The sequence below is a fragment of the Stylophora pistillata genome, chromosome 8, assembly GCF_964205215.1.
Source record: "Stylophora pistillata chromosome 8, jaStyPist1.2, whole genome shotgun sequence".
Classification (NCBI taxonomy): domain Eukaryota; kingdom Metazoa; phylum Cnidaria; class Anthozoa; order Scleractinia; family Pocilloporidae; genus Stylophora; species Stylophora pistillata.
Window position 1 is genome coordinate 24,735,880 of NC_142526.1, and position 26,397 is coordinate 24,762,276.

At 38.4% G+C, this 26,397-nt stretch overlaps 2 protein-coding genes across 3 annotated transcripts in view; both read left to right on the top strand.

Moving 5' to 3' along the window:
- Nucleotides 1-9: 9 nt before the first annotated feature.
- On the top strand, nucleotides 10-8,773 carry LOC111334409 (pre-mRNA-splicing factor syf2). Of its 2 annotated transcripts, none has more exons than XM_022940130.2 (7): nucleotides 10-97; nucleotides 195-371; nucleotides 617-742; nucleotides 2,552-2,669; nucleotides 3,102-3,192; nucleotides 4,241-4,342; nucleotides 6,655-8,773. In XM_022940130.2, the coding sequence occupies exons 1-7, from the start codon at nucleotides 74-76 to the stop codon at nucleotides 6,818-6,820; spliced, it is 804 nt and encodes a 267-aa protein (XP_022795865.2). In that variant the 5' UTR covers nucleotides 10-73; the 3' UTR covers nucleotides 6,821-8,773. The 2 variants fall into 2 exon arrangements, with proteins under 2 accessions (XP_022795865.2, XP_022795873.2); XM_022940138.2 differs by having other exon boundaries at nucleotides 14-97; nucleotides 198-371.
- Nucleotides 8,774-10,112: 1,339 nt separating this feature from the next.
- The window catches only part of LOC111334371 (leucine-rich repeat serine/threonine-protein kinase 1), a 36,622-nt gene continuing 20,337 nt past the window's right edge, over nucleotides 10,113-26,397 (top strand). Inside the window, exons 1-14 of the mRNA XM_022940087.2 lie at nucleotides 10,113-10,378; nucleotides 13,059-13,279; nucleotides 13,567-13,607; nucleotides 14,499-14,664; nucleotides 15,296-15,334; nucleotides 16,034-16,148; nucleotides 16,786-17,043; nucleotides 18,647-18,784; nucleotides 20,512-20,888; nucleotides 21,241-22,027; nucleotides 22,844-23,758; nucleotides 24,094-24,263; nucleotides 24,422-24,567; nucleotides 25,446-25,568. Coding sequence (XP_022795822.2) covers nucleotides 13,078-13,279; nucleotides 13,567-13,607; nucleotides 14,499-14,664; nucleotides 15,296-15,334; nucleotides 16,034-16,148; nucleotides 16,786-17,043; nucleotides 18,647-18,784; nucleotides 20,512-20,888; nucleotides 21,241-22,027; nucleotides 22,844-23,758; nucleotides 24,094-24,263; nucleotides 24,422-24,567; nucleotides 25,446-25,568 — 3,477 coding nt within the window. The 5' untranslated portion in view covers nucleotides 10,113-10,378; nucleotides 13,059-13,077. The remainder of the gene's footprint in view (nucleotides 10,379-13,058; nucleotides 13,280-13,566; nucleotides 13,608-14,498; nucleotides 14,665-15,295; nucleotides 15,335-16,033; nucleotides 16,149-16,785; nucleotides 17,044-18,646; nucleotides 18,785-20,511; nucleotides 20,889-21,240; nucleotides 22,028-22,843; nucleotides 23,759-24,093; nucleotides 24,264-24,421; nucleotides 24,568-25,445; nucleotides 25,569-26,397) is intronic.

The window sequence follows — 26,397 nt, forward strand, 5'->3', positions numbered from 1 at the left end:
GATTTACTGTAGGCTCAACTTTACTCAGAAGTAAGGGCAAGGGACAGGGCAAGGAGGGATCGTAAGGAGGAATATGGCGTCACAAGTTGTGGTTGAAGTAAGTCGATCGACCATAGAAATAGCATTTAATTTTATTTGGGATTTACTGATCCTTTACTTAAACATATTTAAAGGGGAATATTGTGCTTTTCCAGCAGATTGAGGGTTCTAAATCAACTGCGATGGAAGGCGAAACTAGCGCAAGCAACGGTTCTGTCTTTGATAAAAACAATGAAATAGAAGCTGGTCGTTCATCATCTTCCTCTGCTACATCAGCCGCCGATAAACGAGCGGAAAGAATGAAGAGATTAAGAGAGCTTCATCTAAGAAGGGTAAAGCCTTTGTTTATATCTGTTGTTACTACAAAATGTGGAAAAGCTGTACAGATGACATAAAAATGGATCGGATTTATGCCCAAACACAAATTGGAAATTATGATTTTTCTGCCCGTTTCAGACAATTAGAACTTTTAGACTTGTCTAGACTTTATAAACTCTCAAAGAATGATGCTGAGTTTAGTGAGGAGAAGCGATTTTGTAAATTCATATAGGCAACTCTTCATTTTAAATGTTACCAGAATGAAGCGCGTAAATTAAATCACCAAGAAGTGGCGGAAGAGGATAGGAGAAAGAAGCTACCTAAAAACTGGGAAGCTGTGCAGCGAAGAGTAGAGTGGGAAAACAAAGAAGAGGAGGCTAAAAAGGTATATGTGAAGATATTTTTTTTGAGATAAATTTCACTGTCATCATGCCGGAAAATTTTATTGCTGATTACCATGGATAATCTTTTAAGGCAGGTAACCACTAGGAAATGAAGATGTCATAAAACACTGGCTCAAGCTGTAGAAAATATATTTTTGAAGGCTGCGATGGTTAAATGTAGTCCTGCTCGTGGCTTTGTGAATGCCATGTAGATAGATAGATAGATAGATTGATAGAAATTTTATTAACATGTCAAAAAAAAAAAAAAACCCTCAAGTTTGGGAGATATCCCATACTAATGTGGGGACACAAATAAAATGGATAAAAATTATTTACAAAGAATATTACCTACTTAAGAATAAAATTAAGTCATATCATGAATGAAAAAATATGAAATGAATTAAGAAGTACATAGAGCACAGCCCTTGCAGCCATCATCTAATAGGGAGCTGAGGTCACGCTTACGAGTGCCGTTTTTGAAACTAGCTAATGTTGTGGCTGATCTGTCATAAGTTGTCAGTTTACTCCATAATTTAGGTCCTAAATAGCGCAGTGAATGTTTGCCATAAGTTATTGTGTTGTATGTAGGAATAGAAAAGTCGGCCTGTCTTAAATTATAGGAAGCGTTGTGTTTCTGAAATATATTACAAATATTCAAGGGGCTAAGGTTGTGTTTAACTTTGTACATTAAAATGCATATATCCTGTAAGCATCTATTTACTAGCGAAGGTAAGTTAGCTTTTTGCAGCAAACATTCATAGGTGGAGTGTTTATAATCTTTGAATACAGCCCTTAGGCCTCTTTCTTGAACTCTCTCCAATCTGTGACTATCACTAGATTTACAAAAATGCCATGTGAGATGGCAGTAGGTTGGATATAGTAGAATGGCTGCCTTAAAAAGTTGTAATTTTGCATTTGTTGGAATCAAGTTGCAGAGTCTCATAAGCACACCAATCCTTTGACTGGCTTTGTTACAGATAGTTTTTATATAATTATTGAAGTTCAAATTTGAGTCAATCGTGACTCCGAGAAGTTGGAGAGTAGCGGTCATGTTGATTTTCTCTTTGTTTACTAAGATAGCGCATTCTTTGATGTTATTTTCAAAGTTATTGTTGCTACCAATAATTAAGGTTTGGTATTTTTTAAGGTTATCCACTAATAGATTAGATTCATACCAGTTGGTTGCTTTTTCCATACTGTCTCTAAGTTTGGATGTAGTAATGGGTAAGTCATGACCTGTATGGTAAAACTGATGGTCGTCCGCATACATTGATATATTTCTAACATGATAAGATAGATCATTTTGGAATAATTATATTCCACAACAGAGGACCCAATGCGGATCCTTGAGGACAGCCTCAACTGACTAATCTGTTGGAGCTGATATTGCTTCCTAACTTTACACGATTTCTCCTATTCGATAAATAGCTTGTCCTATCTTGCCACAAAATTATGTAACAGTAGAATTAAGGAAGCTAAATTACTGTCAGTGATTTGCATTTCTCAGTCATTTGATGTTACCCCTTCTCTTCCAAACAATGTTGTTAATTTGTTGCTAAGACTTGGTAATTTTTGTGCATAACAACAGATGAATACAATGTAAAGAAGAAGAAAAAAAATTCTTTTTAGTTGAAGTCTTCTTTAATAGAATGTCTCAACTGCTTTTGATGGTTTTTGCTGTTTATTTCATCAGGCTAATGCATAATTTGCAATATTTCTAAGAGAGATACTCAAGAAGGGCATTTGATGGACAATATATGTGTATGGTTTTATATCATAGAATGGTATGGGTAATCCTCTGATTGTTTTAGGAAGCTGAATGTAGGGGAGAAGATTATGACAGAGTAAAGTTGCTTGAGATATCTGCTGAGGATGCTGAAAAGTTTGAGAGAAAGAGAAAAAAGAAGAACCCTGATCAAGGTTTTTCAGGTACACTATGCATTTGTAAATTATGAACAAACAGCTCAGCATTTTTAAGGGTGTTTATACTCTGTTTTTCTTCCAGAGAGGATTCTACTCAAAAGTTTGTCTCTGCTATGAATCACTGACTTTCACTCAGTGCTTTCAATAAGATTTAAAATAGGTGGCTACCTCGGTACAGCACCTGCCAGAGAGCGACACGAGTGTGACTTGAGTGTAGTGACCGTGACTTGAGCGCAGTGAAATATACCCAGCGACCCACAACAGAATACACGCTGCCAGAGCTCCGGCAGGTGCCAGGTCTTATTGAAAGCACTGGTCACTATGTTTGTACAGGTGTATATCAGCCTGGAGAACTAGTTCTAGTACATGAAGTGAAATTTTTGGCAGAAAAGTCTGAGAACTTTATCGAAGGTTATTCTTTCATTTCTTCTTTGACAGACTTTGCTGCAGCTCAATACAGACAGTATCAACGCCTCACCAAGCAGATGAAACCTTCACATGAAGATTACAAGAAGGAGATTGAGCAGAAGTAAGTGGTTAACTGGCATTGTAGGCTTGCATGGTTGTTATAAAAGCTATAGATTTGTTTTTCATTTTCAGGACAGATCAACATGATGAATTTGATGAGTAGGCTTTAACCCATTAATAGGCGCAGCTTTTGTGAAAAACTGTGTTTTGAAGCTAGTCAAGCAGATTTCGGGTCACTGTTGTGGTTTTAAAAGCTCAAACTTACCACAAACCCAGTGACAGCTTGTACACTCGACGGCCTTTTGATCCAAATGCAAAATGGCGGCCTGAAAATCTCGGGCACAAGCAGAAAGCAAAATTTCGAGATTTGCATTTTGGGTTGAAAAGTAATGCCCCACTTACGACTTTTACTTTTCTCTCTTTCTCCTGCCCTTTGTTTCCCCTTTCCTTGCCTGACGTTTCTCCTCACTTGCTGGAAATTTAGTAGGCTTCATTTTGGTGTAGAGATTTTTTAGGAAACTACTCATTATTTTCAAACCACATGCTCAGAAAGGTAGATGGGCAATGAAACAAGATTTTTGTGCAGATTTTCAGGTCAAAGTTACATGGTTTTTTGGCTATTTCTCCAATCTCCTTCACTCAGATGCGCTCATTCTGGTATCGTTTGTAAGATATTTTCAACCTGTTCAAGTACATGCTCAAAGTCGGGCTCCAGGGTTAAAAGTGAGGACATCACAATGTGTAGAAAGGGTGTGGGTCCACATGGGCGCTTACGGGCGCACTGGACGTCAATAGGTTAACAACCCTTTGGTGTTTTTATCTTCTCCTCTTGTAGTTCTTGTTAAAAAAAAAAGAACATGCCAGTGTAGAAAGCTTCAGACAGATAGCTCTCTTTCGAAATGAAAGGTGCATACAACAAATCAATTGGTCTTGTTCAATTGTTCAAACGACTGATAAAAATATTTCTCCTATTTTTGCCACAAATCCCTCTATTACATATTGAACTTAACTAATATTCTCCTTCAAAGTATAACTACAGTCATGGTATCTTAAACACTGATCCTTCAGTTTTACCATTTTCACTAAATTAAATTACCATTCTTTTTTAGAGGGGAAGCTATGTTTCCCACTGTAGATGATGTCAGCTATGGAGGGCAAGGAGAAGTTCCAAAGGCTGCAGTAGACAGAATGGTTGCTGATCTAGAAAAACAGTAAGTACAGTGTACAATTTTGATGGAGATATATCTTGAAAAGCTAGTTTCATACAAAATTACCAGAAACAGTTATACTAATTGTGTGGCTATCTTTGTAAGCAAGTAAAATAATGTGATTGCTATGTTCTGATTGGCTACCAGAGCAGGCAAGATATGGTTATCTTGCTCTGTCACGGCATGTTCAATAGTAGCAAGAGAAGAACTTTGACAGGTCAACTTATTACCATCATGACCTCACACAAAATGGTGGTCAATATGGCATTTCTATTTGCACGAAGGAGAGGAATGTTTTGTGATGACAGGATTTTTGTCTACTATTTTTCCAAAAAAAATGTGTTCAGGGCTACATGTGTTATATAAGATAACTTGTGGTACCAATACAGTGTACTCACATTTCTGACATTTATATGATAACATTAACAGGGTCTTTTTATGTCACTTTTTAATGTTTCATGTATATCACTTTTTAATGTTAGATATTTGTGAAACTATAGCTCTTTCTACCTTTTAAAGACCGTCTATTTAACTATTTCTTAAACAAATTTATTGCTAACTTTGACACATCTAGAATTCAAACATGGAAAACAGTCTGCCCACATTGTCGCTCAATTAATAGAAAGAACGGTTGTTGATTATTGTTTTTGTTCACATATGTTTTAGTATGGTATATACTTATGGGGGCTGACCTCACTGGGACTTCGAGTCCGTACGTTAGTCCCTCATTTAGTACCTTTTTTTTAATGTATTCTTTTTATCATTATTCTTTGTCACTAAATGGAAGTTACTATAAATAAATATATTACAACACTGTCATTTTTCTTAAATAACACTGAAGTCTCTTTTTTGGAAATATATATTTTAACTTACAATAACACTATAGTCCCTCCCTATTACCTATAGACCATGATATTATTGACAGTATGCAGTGAAGTTGTGTTCCTTTACATAATATAACCTCAGGACGAGGATACTTCTGCTACTAATGTTATAAAACTAAAAACTACATACAGCTGTAGAGGAAAAAAATACTCAGATAATCACTTGACACTAACTTATTCTTAGTCTATTAAATAATAATTAGATTATTTTACTCTCATACCACTGTCATCGAATTGTATTTTTGGAGAGTAATGTTGATGCATGCTCCACACTTATGTCCAGATATCCATGCAGTAACCAAAATGGCAGATTTGAGGAAATTTGGTCAAACTGAGTGAAAGTTCATATATTTGACGATTTTGGAGCATTTGGGTCAAATTCACCAAAATGAAATAAGCCTGGCAGAATGAATGATTTTGATGGCTATTAGTCAAATTTGCCAAAGCAAAATCAGCCTGGTAGATTTGAGGATTTATATGAATGTTTGCCATTTTTTGTTACTGCATGCATTTCTGGACATATCTGCCCCAGTGGGGTTATTAAATTGTGTTCTTGGGCAAATCACTTTACCCCCCTGGTGTCTCTCCCCCACTCTCACCATGCCTCTCCAATTACTCTCCTCACTCATGATTATAGATGGGTATCTGGCTGGATGAAAAACCAAAAAATAAACTAAACTAATATTGAAAGCTAATCTTTCAAACCGGCAGTCTAAATCCCACAGGTATCAATGAACATTTTTCATTCCACTTATTTATTCGTGTTTTTCTCGTTGCCATGTTCCCAGCAGTCACGTAGCTCCTTTCTCTGTCATTAAAAGCACACACAACCCACAATTCCCCTTTTCGCTCCGACGAAGGGCTAACGCTCGAAATGTCAGCTTTTATAATCGTAACGGTGGCCAATTTACCATTTCAACTTTGTTGATATGTTCAAATTAATATTGAAATCCTTTGGAACGGCTCCAAACATTAACTAATCTTGAGATCCTTTGGAATGGTTCTCTAAAACATTCTGCTACTGAACTATAACACCATACAATGACTACTTATTGTAGACAAGATTATTTGACAGAGTATTGCCAGGTTCCATATGTTATGCAACAATAACAAAACTTATTAGATGTGTAATTGTCTTTGTTACAAGTTCTTGAACACCTTCCACAGAGTTTTTTAAATCAAAGTCTTTTCAACAGTATCAATGATTGAGAGCCTAATAACTAGCATTCTGTTTAGGGGTAATACCAGTAGCACTTAGAATGACTTGCTTTATGTTAGAGAAACTGGGTTCAGTCAGGTGCATGTATGGCAGTTTGAGCTAATTTAACATGCTTTTCAATGATATACATCTTTTTCCTTCTTGGAACCTGCTTCATCTTTAAAACTGCAATCCTCTTTTGATCAGGTTTTTGTGAATTTTTTGAATTACAGGATTGACAAACGAGAGAAGTACAGCCGAAGAAGAGCTCACCTTGATGAAGAAGACATAGATTACATTAATGAACGCAACATGAAATTCAACAAGAAACTGGCAAGGTTCTATGATCCATTCACTGCTGAAATCAAACAGAACTTGGAAAGAGGCACAGCAATTTAATTCATTACTAAAAGCATTACAGTGGACATGGAAATTAGGCAAGGGTCAAACATTCCTTTCTTTTCAGAGTATTTTTAAAAGGTGTTTGGGTCAGCTCCACGCACAGAAGGTTATGACAAAGTTGTAGTGCATTTATTTTTGAGGTCAATCACGTCACAGGCAGCATAAGAGAAAACCACAATTAAAAAAAATCGCTTAAATCAAGTTAAATCAGTAAAATAATGACACCAGCACCAAACAACACACGCATGGAATAAGGCAAGCCATTTTTATTTAATATTTTCACTTTTAACTATCTCCATGAATATCTGGTAGAAAATCCCATACAAATCCTTATAAATTGATATGCAAATTGTGTTCCTTGTGTGGTTCCTTGGGTCACCTGTGGTCAATGTACTTCAGTTTTGTGTCACCATAATATTAAATAAAAATGGCTAACCTTATTCCATACGTGTGTTGTTTGCCCCTAGTGTCATTATTTTACCGATTTAACTTGATTTAAGCGATTTTTTTAAATCCCGGTTTTCTCTAAAAATCCTTCTAAATTGACATGCAAATTGTGTTCCTTGTGTGGTTCCTAAATTGAGCTTGGGCTGCCTGTGGTGGTGTTACATGATTTAATTCATTGGTTATTAGTTACCTTTAAGGTAGATGTGATTTTTATCAAACTCCCTTGATACTGTGGTGTTTAAGTTTGAATATGTAGACAAAAACTAATTCAGGATTGCACCTCCATATCCTTGGGTACTTCCTGCCAAATACATAACAATTTCTTGTTTAAGTTCGCATTTTATTGCCTTGCATTTCGATATAATACCATAGACAACAAAACCTGTGTCAAGTGAACATTCATGGACCATGGTATAAAGTTTCTTCTTAGTATTCAGTAAATTGCACGTGGCAGATAATTGCTACTGCACAGAGTTGATGAGATAAATGTTATTTGATGAAAGAGATTGCTTGAATGCAACATTACCTTAAACTGTAATCTATTTAAAAATAAATCTTGAATCTTGTTAAGAAAGGGTGTAACTTCAGAGTGCTTTAATAGGTGTCCACTGAAAACAACTCTGTGTTTCAATAAATAACAGATACTTACAGGATTTGAGTTTTTGTCTGCTTGACGATTAGTCTGAAGTGCAGGGTTTGCTGTATTACCTTCTCAGTAAACTGGCAAGGACTTCAATCTACAGTCAACTCAAATCTATCTTGTAGAGAAATATATGTGTAACTTACACCTTTGAAACCTTTGTGGTCAGAGGTGAAATGAGATATTTAATTTAATTTGCCTCTAATAAGCTGATCTGTTAAACCATAGATAATGATGAATGAGATTCAAAGTGAAATGTTAGACCTTGATGACAGTGAAACTGGTGGTTTTCCCTGTCCACCTTAAAAGTATATGGCAGCAAGTGTCTACATTAGCTCCTCAATGAAGTTGAATATCTTTAATATATCACTTGGTTTTCATGATAAGAAAGGCATTAATTTGTGCATAAATTACATCGCTGACTGAGATATGAACTGGTGGATGCTTACCTATGCAATTATGCAATTAAACTAGTGATCTGTGAACTTATCAAATCATGACTTACTTTGGCATGTAAAAAAAAACAATTGAGAGTTGAATTAGATCTGTTGACACCTAAAGAAGCAACAACACACATCCTACCAGTGCATGGCAATCACCAATTATTTAAGATGTGTGCGTGCCATCTGCCGAGTCGGGTTTTGCTGGGTACAGCCAAGTAGCCAACTTCCAGCTGACTTGTAAGTGTGGGTAAACATGAGATAAACAACAAAAATATGAAACTTACATGACGATAATACCCAGAACTAATATTGTAGTAGGTTTGAAGTTAATCAGGGGTGCTGTCATTCCCCATTGTAAATATCAGCAAATAAAAAAAATCAAGGAGCCAATCAGATTACCTGATTGTAAGTTATGACGAATGTCTGTTGAACATCATTCCTGTGTCTTATGAAAATATCCTAAATTTTGGACCTCTAACAGCAATCAACCTTTGACTTGAGCGTGACAGAATTATGACTTGAACTACAATGGAATGTGCTGGTGGCTAACAGGAGTCAAAAGTAATTTTGATAAAAAGACTAAATACCCAAAAAACAGTTTCCCAACATGAAAAAAAATGCAACTAAATTCAGTGATCTTGATTTAATAATTAACCACCTTGCTTGAAATGTTGACATGCAGGTTTATAATTATCACAACACTGCAAGTTTGCATGAGCTACTGCACGTAAAGTCCTCGTTGCCTTGGCAATATGACGGGCCACGCCATCTCCCTTTGTTACAAGGCTCCTTTGTAACTTTGAAGTTGAAACTTACAGTAAGAAGCGCTAACGCCAAATAGCAGTCTTCAGAGTAAAAATGCTGATTTCTATAACGAGAAAACCTTTTAGAAACTGCCAAGTTTTCGGACAAATTTCGAAGTTATTGAAGTGCTCGGTTAATATCCGGAATCTCTAAATACAACCTTGGTCCAAAGTTTCAGACGAAATCCTCTCTAAAATGCAAAGGCTACCTTTCGACTTTTAATCGTTGTCAATACCTTGACACCATCTTTGCAGTTTCAACTATTCCTCGCTTGCTTTCCCGCCGAAACGTGGTCAACATCTGTAGCAAACTTTCTCTTCCTCGAGGACGAAGGATCGCTTGTGGAAAAATCTTGTTTAAAATCGTACTCATGTCCGGACGAAAAGTCCAGTTCGTTAAGAATTTGACATTCCTCCATGTAAGAAGCAAAAACAGTTTCTTTGATCCACCGAGAGAGCTCGTCCTCCATTCTTTTTATATTGTGGATTTGAATGTTCACGACAAGTCCGAGAAAACCGATTGAAATTATCCGCTGACACGCCGGAAGTTTTCATAACAAACTCAAAATTGCTCGCGTTGGTTTTACCTCCTGCGTCTCGAAGACTATTTGTAGCAGATTGCACCCCAAATAAAGGTAAGAGGTCGGAAGAAGAAAAAAGCGAAAAATTGAGATCTAAAATTTCTTCAATCCCTTCCTTCTCGTGTCCGACAAGTATTGAATTCAACAAGGGATGCGTGAGTAGTGGCCACGAACTCGGTTGCTTTGTGTCGTTCTTTCTCATATGTTTTACTTTTTCCAAGAGATCTCACTTAAAAAAATCATATTTGGAAAAGAATTCGTTCTAATTTTCCCATCTTTTCTATTCGATTTGCTTCTCAAGGCTTTTAATCTAGCATCGTCGTGGACCAACCCACCCTTCCCACGCATATTGATTTCTCATTTCCAATCTCCCCTCAGTTTGGTGCGGTGTAAGTGGACTTCAATTATTGGCGAAGCTCTTTCTGCTAGACGGTTTTCTCCTTAAAATGCTGCTTGTAAGCCAAAAAAAGTGGTATCGGTACCGTGATTATATTTTAAATTAATTTTTGAACGCCAGAAGAAGAATTGTAGGCGTACAAATGAGCACAACATGGCAGAGGTTACTTCCCGGCGAACGAATGAGTTACTACATAAAGTTCAGCCTCATTTGGATATCACTGAATCAAGTTGAGAATTAAAAGGTGGGTTGAGAAGAATGTTTTCCTCTCTTTGATGATATTAACCTTAGAAAGCAGGGCCCTTTGAAAATCATCAGAATTTGTAGTACCTGAAGTGACAACACTCGAAAAAAGACCAAGTATTTTTTTCGGCGTGGTTTCGTTGGATATTACACCTTTCGTCATGAAGTTGAATACAAACATCACACTCGAGCGCTTCAAATGCATTGATCAGGGAGGAATTTCCGATCAAAGGGGAAGATCAGTTGATCACATAAAGAAAAATCCCTTCCCAACCAATTTAGTAGGCGAAATTTATTAATATTTTTAAATACTTAACTTTCCCAGCTAACTAAATCAAATGAAGAAATGGCTGTCGTATTTCTAGAATTAAGCTGTAGGAATTGTTGTGAATGATGAGGGATTAACAGATTTCCTTTTGTGATGTTCTTTGAGACCAATATATTGTATAATGTTTGCTCCTGTAATCAGGGTAGTTTGTTTGAATTATTGTAATGCTTAAGTCGACAGCTCGACTCACCGGTGAGTTGTTTCCTCCAAAATCATATTCGCAGCCAAAACGAAATGTCAATCGAAAATGTGTTCATGGAAGCTTGATGGAAATACAATTAATCATGTTTCAGGCTTTCACGGTCAATACACGAACCCCAAAAACGTATTTTGAGAAGGTCAAAGAGTAAGGGATGGCATGCGTAACATTTTTTAGCAATAGGAATCCAACAATGTAAACTTTTTCGTTTTGTCTTGATGCATGGACGTCTTTGAGAATTATCACGCCATCTTTTGATAAATATTTAATTGACAGCGGGAAATAAATTACAAAATAAATATTCTGTTCTGTTGGAACTTCCTTTAAAAATTGATTCAAATCTTAGCTCAGGCACTTTGTTGAAAATATCTGAAATTAAACAACTTGATTTCATTTCCATGTAAGAAATGTGTCAAAGATTATTTTGTAATGTCGTATTTTCAAGAAATATCGCTATTTGGCTTGGACAAGTCCTAATTAACTGCATACAATCCAAATTAGACATAAAATAGAAAACCATTTATTATTAATAATGGAAGCTGATTTGCACAAAGCATGGTCACTTTCAGTAGAAAATAAAAGTCACAGCTTAATTGGGCTTGGAAAAAATTAGTTTCCTTGAAGAAAGATGTTTTTCTTTGTCTTGTCATGAGCTTGAGACAAAGAAAATACTCTGAGTCCCCATGAGGACCTTTGGATTCTATGCTCCAATGCTCTACCATTGAGCTATGGAAACTATTTGTGGAGCCTCCAGCAAGTTAACAGAACAAGAAAGATTGTGAATTTTAATCTGAATGAAGAAATAAATGAGGACAGATGTCTTGTCATGATATTATGGGACTAGGAAAAAAATTTGGGTTCAGTGAGGAATCGAACCTCAGACCTTTGGATTCCACGTTATGACGTTCTACCACTGAACCACAGAAACTCTGCAGTGAGCTAGACCATTGTAGGTTGATATAGTGCCAGGTCAACAATGTGAGTTAATGGAATTAATTTCCTTGATACTTAATTTTAGTTTTTTTGTTACCATATTTTCTAGATGTACTTTTGGGCTTAAAATATTAGTCTTCGTTATCATAAGTAAGGGTGTAGTTAAAAGGTCCTGGGATGCCTGTGACCCCTCTTTAGTAGGACAATGTTTATTTTAAAAGGGCATACAAACCTTTTATTTAGGTGGTGAAAACGCATGACTCTGAAGACACATGCATGTTGTACATCTCTTTCCAATGATAGATACTCTATTTGTAGATCCTTCTTGCAGCATGAATACAAGCTTGCTGATACCTGAAGTTTATCAGCAGTCTAAATCATTTAAAGTGCCTGTGAAGTAAAAATTTTTTGCATAATTTTGTAGCTTATTATGTCCTTATTAAGGAATGACAAAAGAAATTTCAAGAAAAGAAATTTAAATCGGCTTTTTGGTGGCTCAAAGTCCCTAAATTGGACATTATTGGTGTCTCCGGAAACTGGGAACGAGTTTGGCTCTGATGACATAGTTGGTGGTTCTGGCGCTTTGTTCAAGCTTTTGTTTGTCGTCTTCAGAACCACCAACTACGTCACTTCCTTTGTAAGATGAGATTTGACCGTGCGCAAAATGAACCCATTTCAGATTGCAAAATCCAAACTTTGAGGTTCAAAAAATAATACAAGAAAGTTCTTTTGGTTGGTCAAAATCACTTAGCTGTGTTCATCAAGACATCAGCAAACAAACAGGGCAAAAAAAATTTTTACTTCATAGGCACTTTAATTGATCAGGCAATATTTTTTTGCTCTTTCGAAAAATAAAAGCAATAACCTTGGTAAGTTGTAATGTCAAAAGGGGGCAATGTGGTTCTGTGGACTGTCCCTTCACTTTTCTAATTGAATTTGGGGTAACTGACATTTTGCTCTTTCACTGTTACTTTTATTTATTGTCAATCTGTAGAATGTTTTATGACTCTTGCCTTTTGCCTATAAAGCAGTTGTTTTTTTTAATGCTGATCTAGATCAGTTCATGAAGGGCAGTTTACAATTCTGGACACATATTTTGTTAAGCACCTTACAATAAGGAGAAACATGGTGAAGTGTTTGTTTGGCAAGGGGTAAAAAGGTGATCCTTTTCATCCTAATTTGGGTAAGTGTATATAAATTGTTTTTAATATTTTTTGCCAGGTGAGAATTGTTCCTTGTAATGGCTGCTCCAGTATTTGTGTTTAAAGGGGAGCTGTTACACCAGGCAGCAATCTATGATCAGCGTGACTTACTCAAGTCTCTTCTGGATGCTAAGGTCCATGGCGAAGCTAACAGTCTTGATCCAAGGGGGCTAACACCTCTTCATACTGCAGCACTTCATGACAGTGTCGGCTGTCTGGTTGAATTACTGGAAAGGAAAGGTAAGTTGTCAAAAGCAAGTGAGAATGTGTAAATATTTGAGATCAAACAACTAAAATTATTGCAGTCAATTGTGAGTATTCATTATCAGCATGGAGAATATATAGAGAAATTTGTTTTTAGGTGTCTAAATATCCAAATGGGGAGAGAAGGAAATAACAATATCCAAACAGGGAGAGAAGGAAAGAAAAGTGTGAAATATGAGCCGAGATGGAAAATAAGAATATGTCATGCATACTTAGTCATAAATGATAAAAACGGTTAATTTTATCAATATTTTATTTTACAGGAGATGTAGACATACAGTCTGCTCCAGAGGACAACTGTTCTGTAAGTGGTTTGGAACACCTTGTATAAACAAATTTGTAATTATTTCTTCTAAAGTTATTCGATGTGGCAGGTGGTGTACTTTCAGAATAATGGCAAAGGGAAAATTTTGAGAGTAACCCTCTGAGATCCTTATTCCTTATCAAAGACCCAGGGACAAACAGGTCATGGTTCTCAAATGATAAACACTGAAATGCAAGACTTGGACAATTTCTGAGATCCTTGATGTTTTGAGGAGATTGTGTTTCTATTGTAGTTAGGTGCTTGGCCTCGTGGTTAGTGCACTCAACTCCAGATTGGGTGGTCCAGGTTTGAGCCATGGTCAGGGACATTGAGTTGTGTTCTTAGGCAAGACATTTTACTCTCACAGTGCCTCTCTTCACCAAGGTGTTTAAATGGGTACCGGTGAATTTAGTTCTAAGGGTAACTCCTGCAGTGAATGGGCGCCCCATCCAGTGGGGAGCAGAAATACTCCCAGTAGCTTCATGGTATGGAAACCAAAGTTAAGCACTGATCTGATGGGCCACTTGGCTTGTAAACAGACTTTACCTTTTTTTATCCTTCCATCAAGTCCATGGACTAGACCAACAGATTAGACTAATGGACTAACTTGCCTTTAGTTAATAAGTACCCTTATGGGAGACTTGGTGGCTGACTAGTTAGTGTTGAGATGGTCTGGGTTGTAGCCCTGGCTGAGTTTCAGTGTTGTGTTCTTGGTGAAGACACTTCCACTGTAATCACTCTTACAGAGCATCTCTCCATCTAAGGACCTGCCAGGGAGTGCCATCCCTTTGGAGGGGGGGAGGGAGAGGATAGGGAGTGGTGGTGATATTCCTACTTGCTTTGAAATTCATCATTCACCCTTCTCAATTAACTTGAATATTTGATTGACAGACTGCTCTTCACCATGCTGCTCGTAATGGCCATCTTCGTTGTCTGAAAGTTCTCATTGACGCAGGGGCAAGAGTTGATATCAAGAACAAAGATGGAAAAACAGCGATGCAGATAGCATTTGAAATGGGGGAATTTGAATGTGGCAACTACCTAAGGACTATGGAAGGTATATCTTATCATCAAAACAAGTCCTCTGAGTCAGGTTCTCCCCTTCACAATTTTGCCTTTGAGTTACTCAAATCATCAAAATTTTAAAGGATTTACTAGTTTCAAAATATCAATATCATTTCTCCGTACTGCTTGCCATACATTTTGTGTAATCTTAATCTTTTTAAGGGTTGAATGCAGCTGTCCATTCGATTTTAAACTATAATAACTTTTTTACGTATGATGCATGATCCTCGCAGTGGATAGCGCTATTTAAGCAATAGCGAAAATCAGACCTGAAAAAAATTTGTGCACCATACGTATCTAATACCACAGTTCAAAATATATGAACTTCATATATTTCATTGTATCTGATTTATCACTTTCACGGGTTTATTATGAATCAACTTAATGGCCTGCTCCCAGTTGGCTTGTTAGCTCAATTGGTAGAGCGCTGCACTAGTATCGCAGAGGTCAGTGGTTCGAATCCCGTACAGGCCTGATTTTTTTCAGGTCTGATTTTCGCTATTGCTTAAATAGCGCTATCTACTGCGAGGATCGTGCATCATACGTATCTAATACCGCAGTTCAAATTATATGAACTTCATATATTTCATTGTATCTAATAACTTTTTTGTTTTTAATTTTAGCCATCAGAAAAGCTGCGAGAGAGGAGGAGATATCCCAAGGTGTGTGAAGTTTATTTTACTCTAATTCTCTTCAGTGTTATAAATATGAATATTTCTTACATGAATTATATGAATATATCTTACAAAAAATAACCATTCACAACTAAATAAACCAATCAGTTTTCAGGATCTAAAAGCTAATATCGTGTCACATATGACCCAAGCAATGGTCTAATTCACTGCAGACTTCTCTGTTGGTGTGATTACAAATGTTCATGTCAGCCTTTTACCTGTTACCTGTTACTTGTTACCTAATAAATATGTTGCCAGTTGATTTGTTTATTTTTGTTTTGTTTTGTTTTTTTTTGTAGTGAGACAAGGAAATGATGGTTTTTATTAGTTTTCTTCGCCATATATTTTTCTTCCTTATCAGGGCTGTGGTCTAGCATCACCCAGTGGTCCCTGGCACCTTACTTTTGCTCTTGGGCAACTCAAGAATCTTAGTTTTTTCTTAAAAAGCACATGCTGGGCATCCTGGATTTCACAGTTTCAGAGCACTTGCCTCCCTTCAATGTTTCTTATTTAGAGTACAGCCTTGCTTATTATTCATTATTTTAAGTTATTGGTGACATGTGATGGAACAATCAAATGAAATAAACAAATGAATGATTAAGTCTTGACCTTGCTGTCAAAGGACAACTTAAACAATTATTAACTTTTATTTGCTGTCAACTGTTTGTTTGTTACTTTTTTCACCAGAACTCTATCGCTGTTGTGCCACTGGTGATTTGCCTCGGGCAAAAGAGCTTTTAGGCGAAGCAAGTACAACAACAATCAACAAGTTATACCAAGGAGGAAGCACACTTCTGTACAAGTATTAAGAAATTTTGGGTTTTTATCGTGGTCTTTCAAATACAGTTGAAGCTCTTGAAAAAGGGCTTACCCATGATGTGTGTCCAGTATACAAATAGATATGGGTCCTCTTCAATTTAATACCCCTGCCCCCATCCCAAATAAGCCCTGCCTTTGATATATACTTTTCTGAATTTAAAGTAAGTGCCTTGAGAGCTAATAGAGAACCAATTTTTTTTTAAATTTTTCAACTTGCAATTTTTTTTAACCACCTCATGGTTAGCTCAATTGGTAGAGCGCCGGACTGTTGTGTGGGAGGTCGAGGGTTCAAGCCCTGGCCGGACCAACACTCAGGGTCTTAAAATAATTGAGGAGAATGTGCTACCTTTCTATAATATCAAGAAATGGATGGATATTCTAGTCTTCTTGGATAAGGACGAATAAACCGTAGGTCCCATCTCCTGCAGGGTTCGGAGTAGGAGACGTTAATTTCCCACGCACGAGATTACTGTGTGGTGGATGTCCTACCCTGGGATGGGATGAAGATTGGCCCTGAAAAGCCCCTTGTGGGAGTGGTCAACTAACGTATGTATGTATGAATGTATGTATGTTTTTCATTTTTTTGAGCCCCTGAAGACATGTGTAATAATTAAAATCAGGGCTTGCCAAGGTGGTCATCTCGAAGTTGTGAAGCACCTTCTGAATAGCGGTGCAGATGGTTCACCAAACACAATAACAGGGATTGCCCCACTGTATGCTGCCACCCTAAGTGGAAATGATGAGTTGGTGAGACTAATGGTGCAGAAGTTTCCGCACGCAATCAATATCCCCAGCAAGATGGATGGATCAACAGCTCTTCATGTGGCTGCAGGTGAAGGCAGTGAAGAGATCATCAAGAGCATCCTGCAAGTTCCAAGGTATGTATTAGCCACTTAACTCTCAAGATATGATCGTGTATTCTCCCCTCTAGCGGCTGCATTTAAGTTACGAGAGTTTGGTGTTAGATCAAGACAAAAACTTTTACCAGATAAGTTTGAGTATTCTCATTACCTGTTTGCGGGATGGTGTATGGTTATTACAGGGGGAAGTTATGTGTTAATCACTCTTGGGAGTAAAGCCCGGTTCAGACGTCGATCTTTTCATGAGCCGAACCTAATTCCTTGAATTAAGTACATGAAAAGATCGGCGTCTGAATCAATCTGGAACGGCTCACCCGTTCTTCCCACTTGGCTTGCCCGAGAATTTCGCCTTTGGAAAGCCTTTGGAACGGCTTTGATTCAGACGCCGTACTTTTTATGTGCCGATCCTAATGTATAAATTATTATAATGTATTTTGCAAGCAGTTTGGCTGGTTTTTACTGGAACTGTATTTGAAACGGCCAAAAAAGAACGGCGTCTGAATCAACAGGCGTACTTCTGTTAATTTGAGCTGGTCCAAATTCAAATTGAGTTCGGCTCAAGAAAAGTTCGGCGTCTGAACCGGGCCTAAAAGGGTTAATGTCCAGGATGGATACTTCTGACATCATTGCCCCAATACTAACTGGTTTGATCAATAAATCAGTAAAGGATAACTATCGACCAATATCAATCTTACCAACTATAAGCAAGATCATAGAGAGATCACAGCACATTTTCAGTTAAGTTCCTTTTTGGAAGTGAACAGACTATTATCACAATCACAGTTTGGTTTCCGACTAAAGCGTTCAACTTCCACTGCCCTAATCGACTTTACAGATCAAGTCCTTGAAAGTATGGACAAGGAATTCGTGACGGGAACAGTGTTCCTGGACCTTCGCAAGGCATTTGACACTGTCAATCATCTGCTACTTATCAACAAACTCAAGTCACTAGGAGTAGCAGGAAAAATCTTAGAATGGTTCCACTCATATCTCACTGGTCGAGTTCAAAAAACAATGTGTGTGAATGCATTGTCTCCCCACCCCCACCCCCCCCAGCTAAAGTCACTATGGGAGTGCCGCAGGGTAGCATTCTGGGGCCATTGTTATTCTTAGTATATATTGATGAATATCCAGTATAGTATGCTTATGGTGCATGAATTGGGACATAAACACTCACAAGGACTTGGGTGATCATTGGGAGGTATTAGTTGTGTTGTGTTCTTCACCCTTTGACACTTAAGAGTGACCAGCAGCTAATTTCTCCTAACTATATCAACCCAAATCACACATTAATGTCAGGAGAATAAAGGAAATGATCAACAAGTAAAGAAGCTCTTGATTGTTAAACAAGTTTTCCGTGTCAGAAATGTATAGAGAAGAGTATGGATAAATTGCGTGCTGATGTTAGGGTTTGGTTTGTAATGGTTTGAATGATTTTTAAAAAATTGCGAGGTATAATTGTTTAAGTTTAAGGGGGAAGAGATAAGCTGCAATAGACTCGCATTCTGTCCGGTTGAAGTCGCAGTATTCTGAGATGCTTCATGCCACAGAAACCAGCTTAAGCCTTAGTACTATTAAGCTAAAAGTTTCACACAATCCCTTTTTTTGTGTGTGTGTCTAGGGATGGTGAAGAGTTGGCACCTTGCAATAAAATTGACATGGGTGTTCGCACGTCAACGCACATGACTGCCCTTCATCTCGCGGCCCAAGGAGGCTTTGTGAAGGTTCTCGAACAACTTTTAGATTGCAGCCACAAGTGGTGGGTAAATGGCTTTTTCTTAACAGTTAGAGCAATTTTCGATTGATATCGAAAGTAATTCGGGATTGCATTATTTTCTCTCTACTTTGCCTTTATACCGAACTTGTGGGTACACTCTACTCTCAATCGTGAAATCTTTGTTTTATTGTTTACCGTCAACATTCACCACAAACTTACTACACTCTCTCCTAAAAACCCAGGCTGAAAACCTATCACTTCAGTCATCGCGTCTCCTATTTCACTTTTAACCTAAACGTAAATGCGTGAATATCATGTCACGCAATTTCCGTTTACCCTGTGATTGGTTCAGAAAACTCGCGCCTTCCTTTCCACCAATCAGATTGAAAGCTAGAACCAACCACGACTTGGTCATACGCATTTCCCGCGCTTTAGTTGTTTTTCCTTTGAGTTCTCGTGGGTTTTTTAATGTAATAGTATTTTACTTTCTTCTGACTAATCGTTGTAATTTTTTTTTAATCTAACGACACGAAGTTGAAAAGTGTTCTTTAATCGTTAAAGCTGGTGTTAGTTTGATCTTTTCTGAGTTACTAAAAGACTGATGTCAAATATTGGTATATTGTATTTTACAATTATTCGCCTCAGGTTCGGTGAATATCGTCGAATAATCCCCGAGACGAAGTCGAGGTGATTATTCGACAATATTCACCGAACTTGAGGCGAATAATTGTTCTAGTATAATTTCAGAGCTGAACAACAGAGAAAATTCTAAAATCATAACATTTTAGAAACATTTATTAACAATTTATTTTAACATTTTTTAGTATAATTTCAGAGCTGAGCAAAGAGTTTCCAGCAATCTGATTGGTCGAGCGGTTCCTTATATGACGCTATATAAACCGCTCCACGCGGTTTATATAAAATGTTAAAATAAAATGTTAATAAATATTACTAAAATGTTATGATTTTAGAAATTTCTCTGTTGTTCAGCTTTGAAATTATACTAGAACAGCTATTCGCCTCAGGTTCGGTGAATATTGTCGAATAATCACCTCGACTTCGTCTCGGGGATTATTCGACGATGTTCACCTCGCCTTCGGAGAATAATTGTTAAATATAAACCGCGTGGAGCGGTTAATATAGCGTCGTATAAGGAACCGCTCGGCCTATCAGATTGCTGGAAACTCTTTGCTTAGCTCTGAAATTATACTAAAGATTGATATGATATTCACCATAGATAGTTGATCATTGATAATTAGGGCATTTTTCAGATGAGTAGAGAAAATCAAAACCAAAATAATCGTAATGAGAGACTGTTTTTGTTTTTCTTTACCTTTGTCTGTGGTTGCTTTGGCAAACTTACGCCATCTTTATAACCAATCAGATGCTCTACTAAAACCAATCCTCGACTCGGTTACTAATGTTTTCCCGCGCTTCAGTCCATTTGCTTGTGTTTGCCTCGAGTTCATATCGACCTCGTTCTGAGTATTTTGGATTTAGATCTAAGAAACTCATGTTGAAAAGCTCTCCAGCGACGCCCGGCAAATGTTACAAATTGCGATGTAATGTTGTTGTTGATGTATTGGTTTTAAGCCATCATGTCAGCCACCTTTTTAAAGAAAGAAGCCTAGATCCTAAGAGGATCTTTGTGCTAGAGCTTTTCCCTGCTTGAGAAAGACACATTCTCCGTATGGCAGAAAGAGTTCTAACGCTCGAGGTAAGGATTGAATTGTTTTAATATGCTAACGATTATTTTTGTACCGTTGCAGCGCTGGGCCATGCGAGGCCAACTTGACAGTGTCTGTGAATGCTACAGACATCATGGGGCAGACGGCGCTGCAAGGTGCGGTCACTGTCGGATATAGAGATGTTGTCCAACTGCTTATAACACATGGTGCTGATGTTAACCTATGTCAGTCCAACGCAGAGAGTTTCCAGGGAGAGAGTGACAGCGCTGCTCATGCTACCTCGGGTGTTAATCCTGCTACTGGTAGATGCTCTCCTCTTGAGATTGCCTGTTCTCAAGGAGACTTGGAAATGGTAAAGTTATTGTTAAACAACGGAGCAGAGGATGCTGACCACAAAAACTTGAATTCAGCAATTGTGGCTGATAGCACTGAAGTCATAGCGATTCTACTACAACAAGGTATGTCATAGAGGAGGGTCTTAAAACGCCCGTTGTGATGTTATCGCATCCATGAAGGTTGGAAGACTTGCACTAGGTTACATTTCTTCTTAGGAATATAAATGACAAGTAGCAAACTTTCAGGGAAATCTGCCGGGAGGGGGGGGGGGGGTTAGTTACCAGCAATAAACTAGCATGCCATCAAGAGGGATCCGCGGCACTGCTTGTCGCCTCATGCTCTAGAAACCGGGATAAGCTTCAGCGGGGTGGGACACTTGGCTCAAGAACTGCCGAATTTTCTACGTTCGTTACGGATTCTCCCTTAAATGAAGTACTTTTTGTCACAGTTGTTTCTTTCTTTTCGTATCTAAAGGAGCACAAGTTGACCAAGAGCATAAGCTGTACCCATCCAGAACAAGCAACAGCCCTGAGGAGTTATGGCGTATGTCAGCGGCACCTATTTCTTTACTTTGGAATGACATGAAACTGACAAAACTGGAACAGCAGTGGATATTAGCGGCCGCCAGTAGGATCAATCCATTTGATGGAGATTTCGCGGGACTACACCCGTCCCTAAAAACTGTCACTCGAGTGGACATTTCGAGCAATAGACTTTTAAAGCTTCCCATTGTGTTATTTCAAATGGCCGCATTAAAGACCCTCAACGTATCGGATAATGCCATCACCTGTTTACCGTGTCTGTGGCTTGGAGGAAAGAAAGAGAAAAAGATGAAAGTTAGTACTTTAAAGGTTGGGAAGAAAGCTTACAGCTCGTGCGAGAATATTTCGGAGAATCTTGTTTTCAGTGAAGAAAGTGAGCAGGACTTCAGCTATGTGGAATCTGGTTGGAACTGTCCACACCTTGAAGACATTGAGTTACATCACAATTCTTTAACACACTTGCCGACGTGTCTTTTTGAATTGCCAGTCTTGAAGTATTTGAACGTTTCGTACAACGATATTCAAACACTCCCGTTTGAAATGTGGACTTCCCCAGCGTTAAAATCATTAGATCTGAAAGGAAATTTCTTGAGGAATTTGCCGGTAATGAAGCCTAGACGCGCCAGAGCAGGAACTGGAACTGGAACTGCTAAAACATCAAGTCTACCTCGTGCTAAAGTGTTGTCTTTAAGCAAAGACAATCTACCAGGAGACCTCAGGTGAGACTGCTAAGCCTCAAGGACTTTCTAAAACCCGCTGAGAGCGCATTCCGACCTATTGTCGCAGGAAACAAAAATCAAAGGCTAATCAAACGCCGAAAATGTCACGATTAACCATTGACTACTAAAGTAAAAATAAGTAAACTGCCTGAAGGGCGGGAAAACGCACACTCGTCGCAATCGGTTCCCATTTGCATCTGATTGGATGATAAGATGGTGCGAGTTTTTTTGTTGTAGCTGATTGGGTGATAAGATCAGGCGAGATTTCTGGACCAATCACATGGCTAAGTTAAGTAAAACCGATACTTTTTCGAGTTTACTTTCGAAATTCAATCGAAAATTTCTCCAAAGTTGGTTTGCACTTGTAGGTAACATTGTCTTTTGACACTGAGGAAAGGGTTCAAATCTTCTGATTCATCACTTAACCCATTATAACTTTCGTAAACTTACCTAACAATTTCAACATTTCTTTGTTGTGATAGTTGATGTGTGAAGCTCGAATCAACTGTCGCGCCCAGAAATCATGAGCCAATAATCCAATTATTTCAGTTTGAACCTAGTAGTCTTTCAAAACTTAATAGTAAGAAAGGCTCATGTTCGTACCTTATTTTGTTTACGACAGGACGCTGTAAGTCCACTCACTAAGGACTATTGCGGATTAGATAATGAGTAGCTTAGCCAATAAGATTGCAGTATTTGTGATAGAGCGCCAATACCTTTCTACGATTAGTTCATCACCATGATGTCATGTTTTTGTTAGTATGATACATCGCTGAGGGTTGTTTGTTAATCGCTCTGTTTATCTTGTTTTGACAGCCATGCGAGTCCATCATTAGAATCAAGCTCACCAAAGCAAAGTGCTGAAGTTGACGGCGTAAAGGACCCCCATTTGAAAATGTTCCACCACGGTCAGCTATGGGGAACAAGGCCTGGAGATGAAATCGAGGACTCTGACTCGGAAGAAGAAGACATTGATCCTTCTAAAGGAGCCTCTCTTCAAAAACTTGATTTGTCGTCAAACCAAATCGTAAAGATTCGTCCAGGTCTTTCGTGTCTGGCAACGAATCTCGTGACACTGATTTTATCAAATAACAACATTTCCGATGTTCCATCACTGGCTCTGTTTCCAACATCTCTCGGAACACTGGATTTATCGCACAATAACTTGACGCGGTTTCACCCCATAACGGAAAATTTCTTTCATGGAAATGCGGCGGAAAGTCGGTGTTACAGCGTTGTTGAAGGCCAAAAACCGAGCGTGCGCCGAAGGATCAGTGCGGAGAATGGACTCCATGCGGGCAGAGTAAGACTCTGTCGGCATGCAAAACATAGAGCTCTACCAAATCTGAAGCGTCTCGACCTAAACAACAACAAACTTGAAGAAATTTATTTTACGCTTCCTCGGACTCGCCCCGCCTCGGTAGCATCCGTCTCAGACCCCACACCAGCGAATTCTAAAGGTCCAAGTGTACTTTTCCCTATCTTACAGTCTCTAACGCTCAGCAACAATGAACTATGGAGTCTACCAAAGGATGTAGGAGTCTTATCGAAGCTTGGCTCCCTGCATGTGAGTAACACAAGAATCACTCGTCTACCTCCCGAGGTCGGATTGCTTTCAGAGCTATGGGATCTACAGTTCCAAGGTTTGCAGCTACAGGATATTGAGCCGAGTGTGCTGGAGAGAAAGAAGACGAAAGACATTGTAGGATATTTGAGATCAGTTTTAGAAAGGTACGCATTGTTAATGAGCTTGATATTGGTGCACTGGAGCAGTTTTTAATTGGGTCAACGGCCAGTTAAAACGAAGGTTGACATCGTTATCAGCCAGTAAGAACTTAAAGTAAAAGCAGGCAAGTAGCTAAAAGCGCGCGAAAACGCCAGTGACCACTTTATGTCTAGTTTTTAATCTTGCATTTTGATTGGTTCAGTAGAAAGCGCGATTTTTCTGGACCAATCACATGGCAAAGTGAAGCAAACTGATGCAATCCCGGATCACCTCGATTGAAAATTGCCATCAAAGAGAAATGTTTTTAGTTTACTTTTTTGCATTTGTTTGTATGCTGCAGATCCGAGCCGCACCCAAGTATGAAACTGATGTTTGTTGGAGTTGCAAACATCGGAAAGACCACACTCCTGAGCCAACTTAGGCAGGAGGGGACGGGAAGCTACCAAAATTCTCCCCCTGTGGGGTGGACAGAGAGGAAGTACAAGAAAAAGAGGACCGGATCTATAACTGGTGAGGGAATGAGCGTTTTGTTTGTCGCAGTGAGGCTCGGTCAGTCGTTCTTGCAAGAAATAACCTTTTAACTTGTTTCTTTCAGTATCGACACCTCATGCCATTGTTAACTTGTGAACCTCTTCATTAGATATTAACTTGTTACCCTCCCTGATCAGGTCGAACCAAGAAAGCAGAGATGAACATCTCGACTGTCGGTGTGGATGTGTGCGATTGGATTTATCCAAACAAAAGAGATTTTGCATTCGGTCGAGCAGACAATAGACCCAGCATCAAATTCAGCACTTGGGACTTTGGCGGACAGGTGAGATCGGGGAGGAGTGTATGAGCGTCGTGGGGTTGTTGATTTTCCCCCTGATCCTTTGCTTCTAATCGTACAGTCGAGCCTGTATTTAGCGGCACCGCTTTGAGCGGTCACCCTTTATTAAGTGGTCACCCTATATTTAGCGTCAGTCGTTAAAGTCCCGAAATTGTTGCCCATTCGTAGCTGTAATCTTTACCTCTATTTGGCGGCCGCGGTCACCCTTTACGGAGTTCCAACTGCCTTTTTGTATTGTCCTCCCTCCACCTGTTTTGAACGGTCATCTAAATTGGAAACAGTCAAATGAATCTAAGAATAATCTTTCGATTAAAATGTAATTTTTTGAGTGAATTTTTTTGTACACTAAGTGGTCAATTATGGCATAAAATGCCGATTTTTATCGTTTTTCTAAACACCCTTACTCTGTGAAACCTCTAGAGCTATCAACCAGTCAACCTGTATTTAACGGTCATTGTGCCATACCTCGTAGGTGACCGATGAATACAGATTCGACTGTATTCAGCAGTGGGGAAAAGGTTTTAATTGCGGTACGAATGCGGGCAGTGGCAAGTCTCGTCTTAGATACGTGTTGTAACGGTTATAGCGCTTCACTTAATCCGCTCGAGATTTGCCGTTTACTGCCTCTTTTCGCGCTCAAAGACGAGAAAGACACATTCCTTGTCGAAGATTGCCTTAGTCGTACGTTTACCGTGGGCCATTTCTTTCTAAGTAGGTGGGCTTTCGCTCAAGCAGAGAGCGTAGTAGAACTCTGCTACCAACACAACACTGACCCTATGAGGTTACCAAACTCGGTAATCTAGATTTGGCCCTAGAATTAAAAAAACCGGTTTACTTAACGCTGATCACTTTAAATCCTACAGCGCGAGTATTACGCCACTCATCAGTGTTTCCTGTCTCATCGTTCGCTGTACATCGCCATGTGGAAGGTGACAGACGGCGAACAGGGCGTCAATCAAATTGAACCCTGGTTGCTGAATATCCAGGTACTTTTTATTATTATTATTATTAAATTTAAATTTATACCGCGCAGTTTCTATAAAAATATTCAACTGCGCCTTACAATAAATATTAAATCAAAAATAAAATAGAAGTTCAAAATTACATTTCTAAAATTCCATAAATAAATAAATAAATAAAATAATTAATCAATAATGCAATTTAATCATAACAATTATAGTAACTAATTAAACGCCCTATTAAATAAAAAAGTTTTAAGTCTAATTTTAAAAAAATCTAAACTGGAAATAGATCTTATTGTGGTAGGAAGCAGATTCCAAAGTCTAAGGGCGGCACAACTAAACGATCTATCTGCCAGGGTCTTCTTGGATATTATTTTCGGGAAAGTTAATAAAGCTGCGGAGTCATCGTTGCGCCTTAAATTATACCTAGACGGCGGCAAGACAGATATTAAATGGCGCAAGTAATCGGGCGCCATACCATGCAATACCTTAAATGTAAGAAGAATTATTTTATATTCGATACGATAACAAACAGGCAGCCAATGTAATTCGCGAAGTAGAGGCGTGATGTGGCACGACTTCGGAGCACAATAAACCGAACGAGCACTAGCATTCATAACACGCTGCAGTTTAGACAACTGATATTTCGGTAACCCATACAGAAGGCTGTTACAATAATCAAGTCTACTTGTTATAAACGCATGAACTAGTGTTTCGGTGCAACTTCTGGATAAGTACTTCCTAATATGTCTGATATTATAAAGATAATAAAATGCACTGCTGCATGTTTTGGTAATATGTACATCCATATCCAAATGCGGGTCAAACCATGTGCCCAGATTACAGACTGATG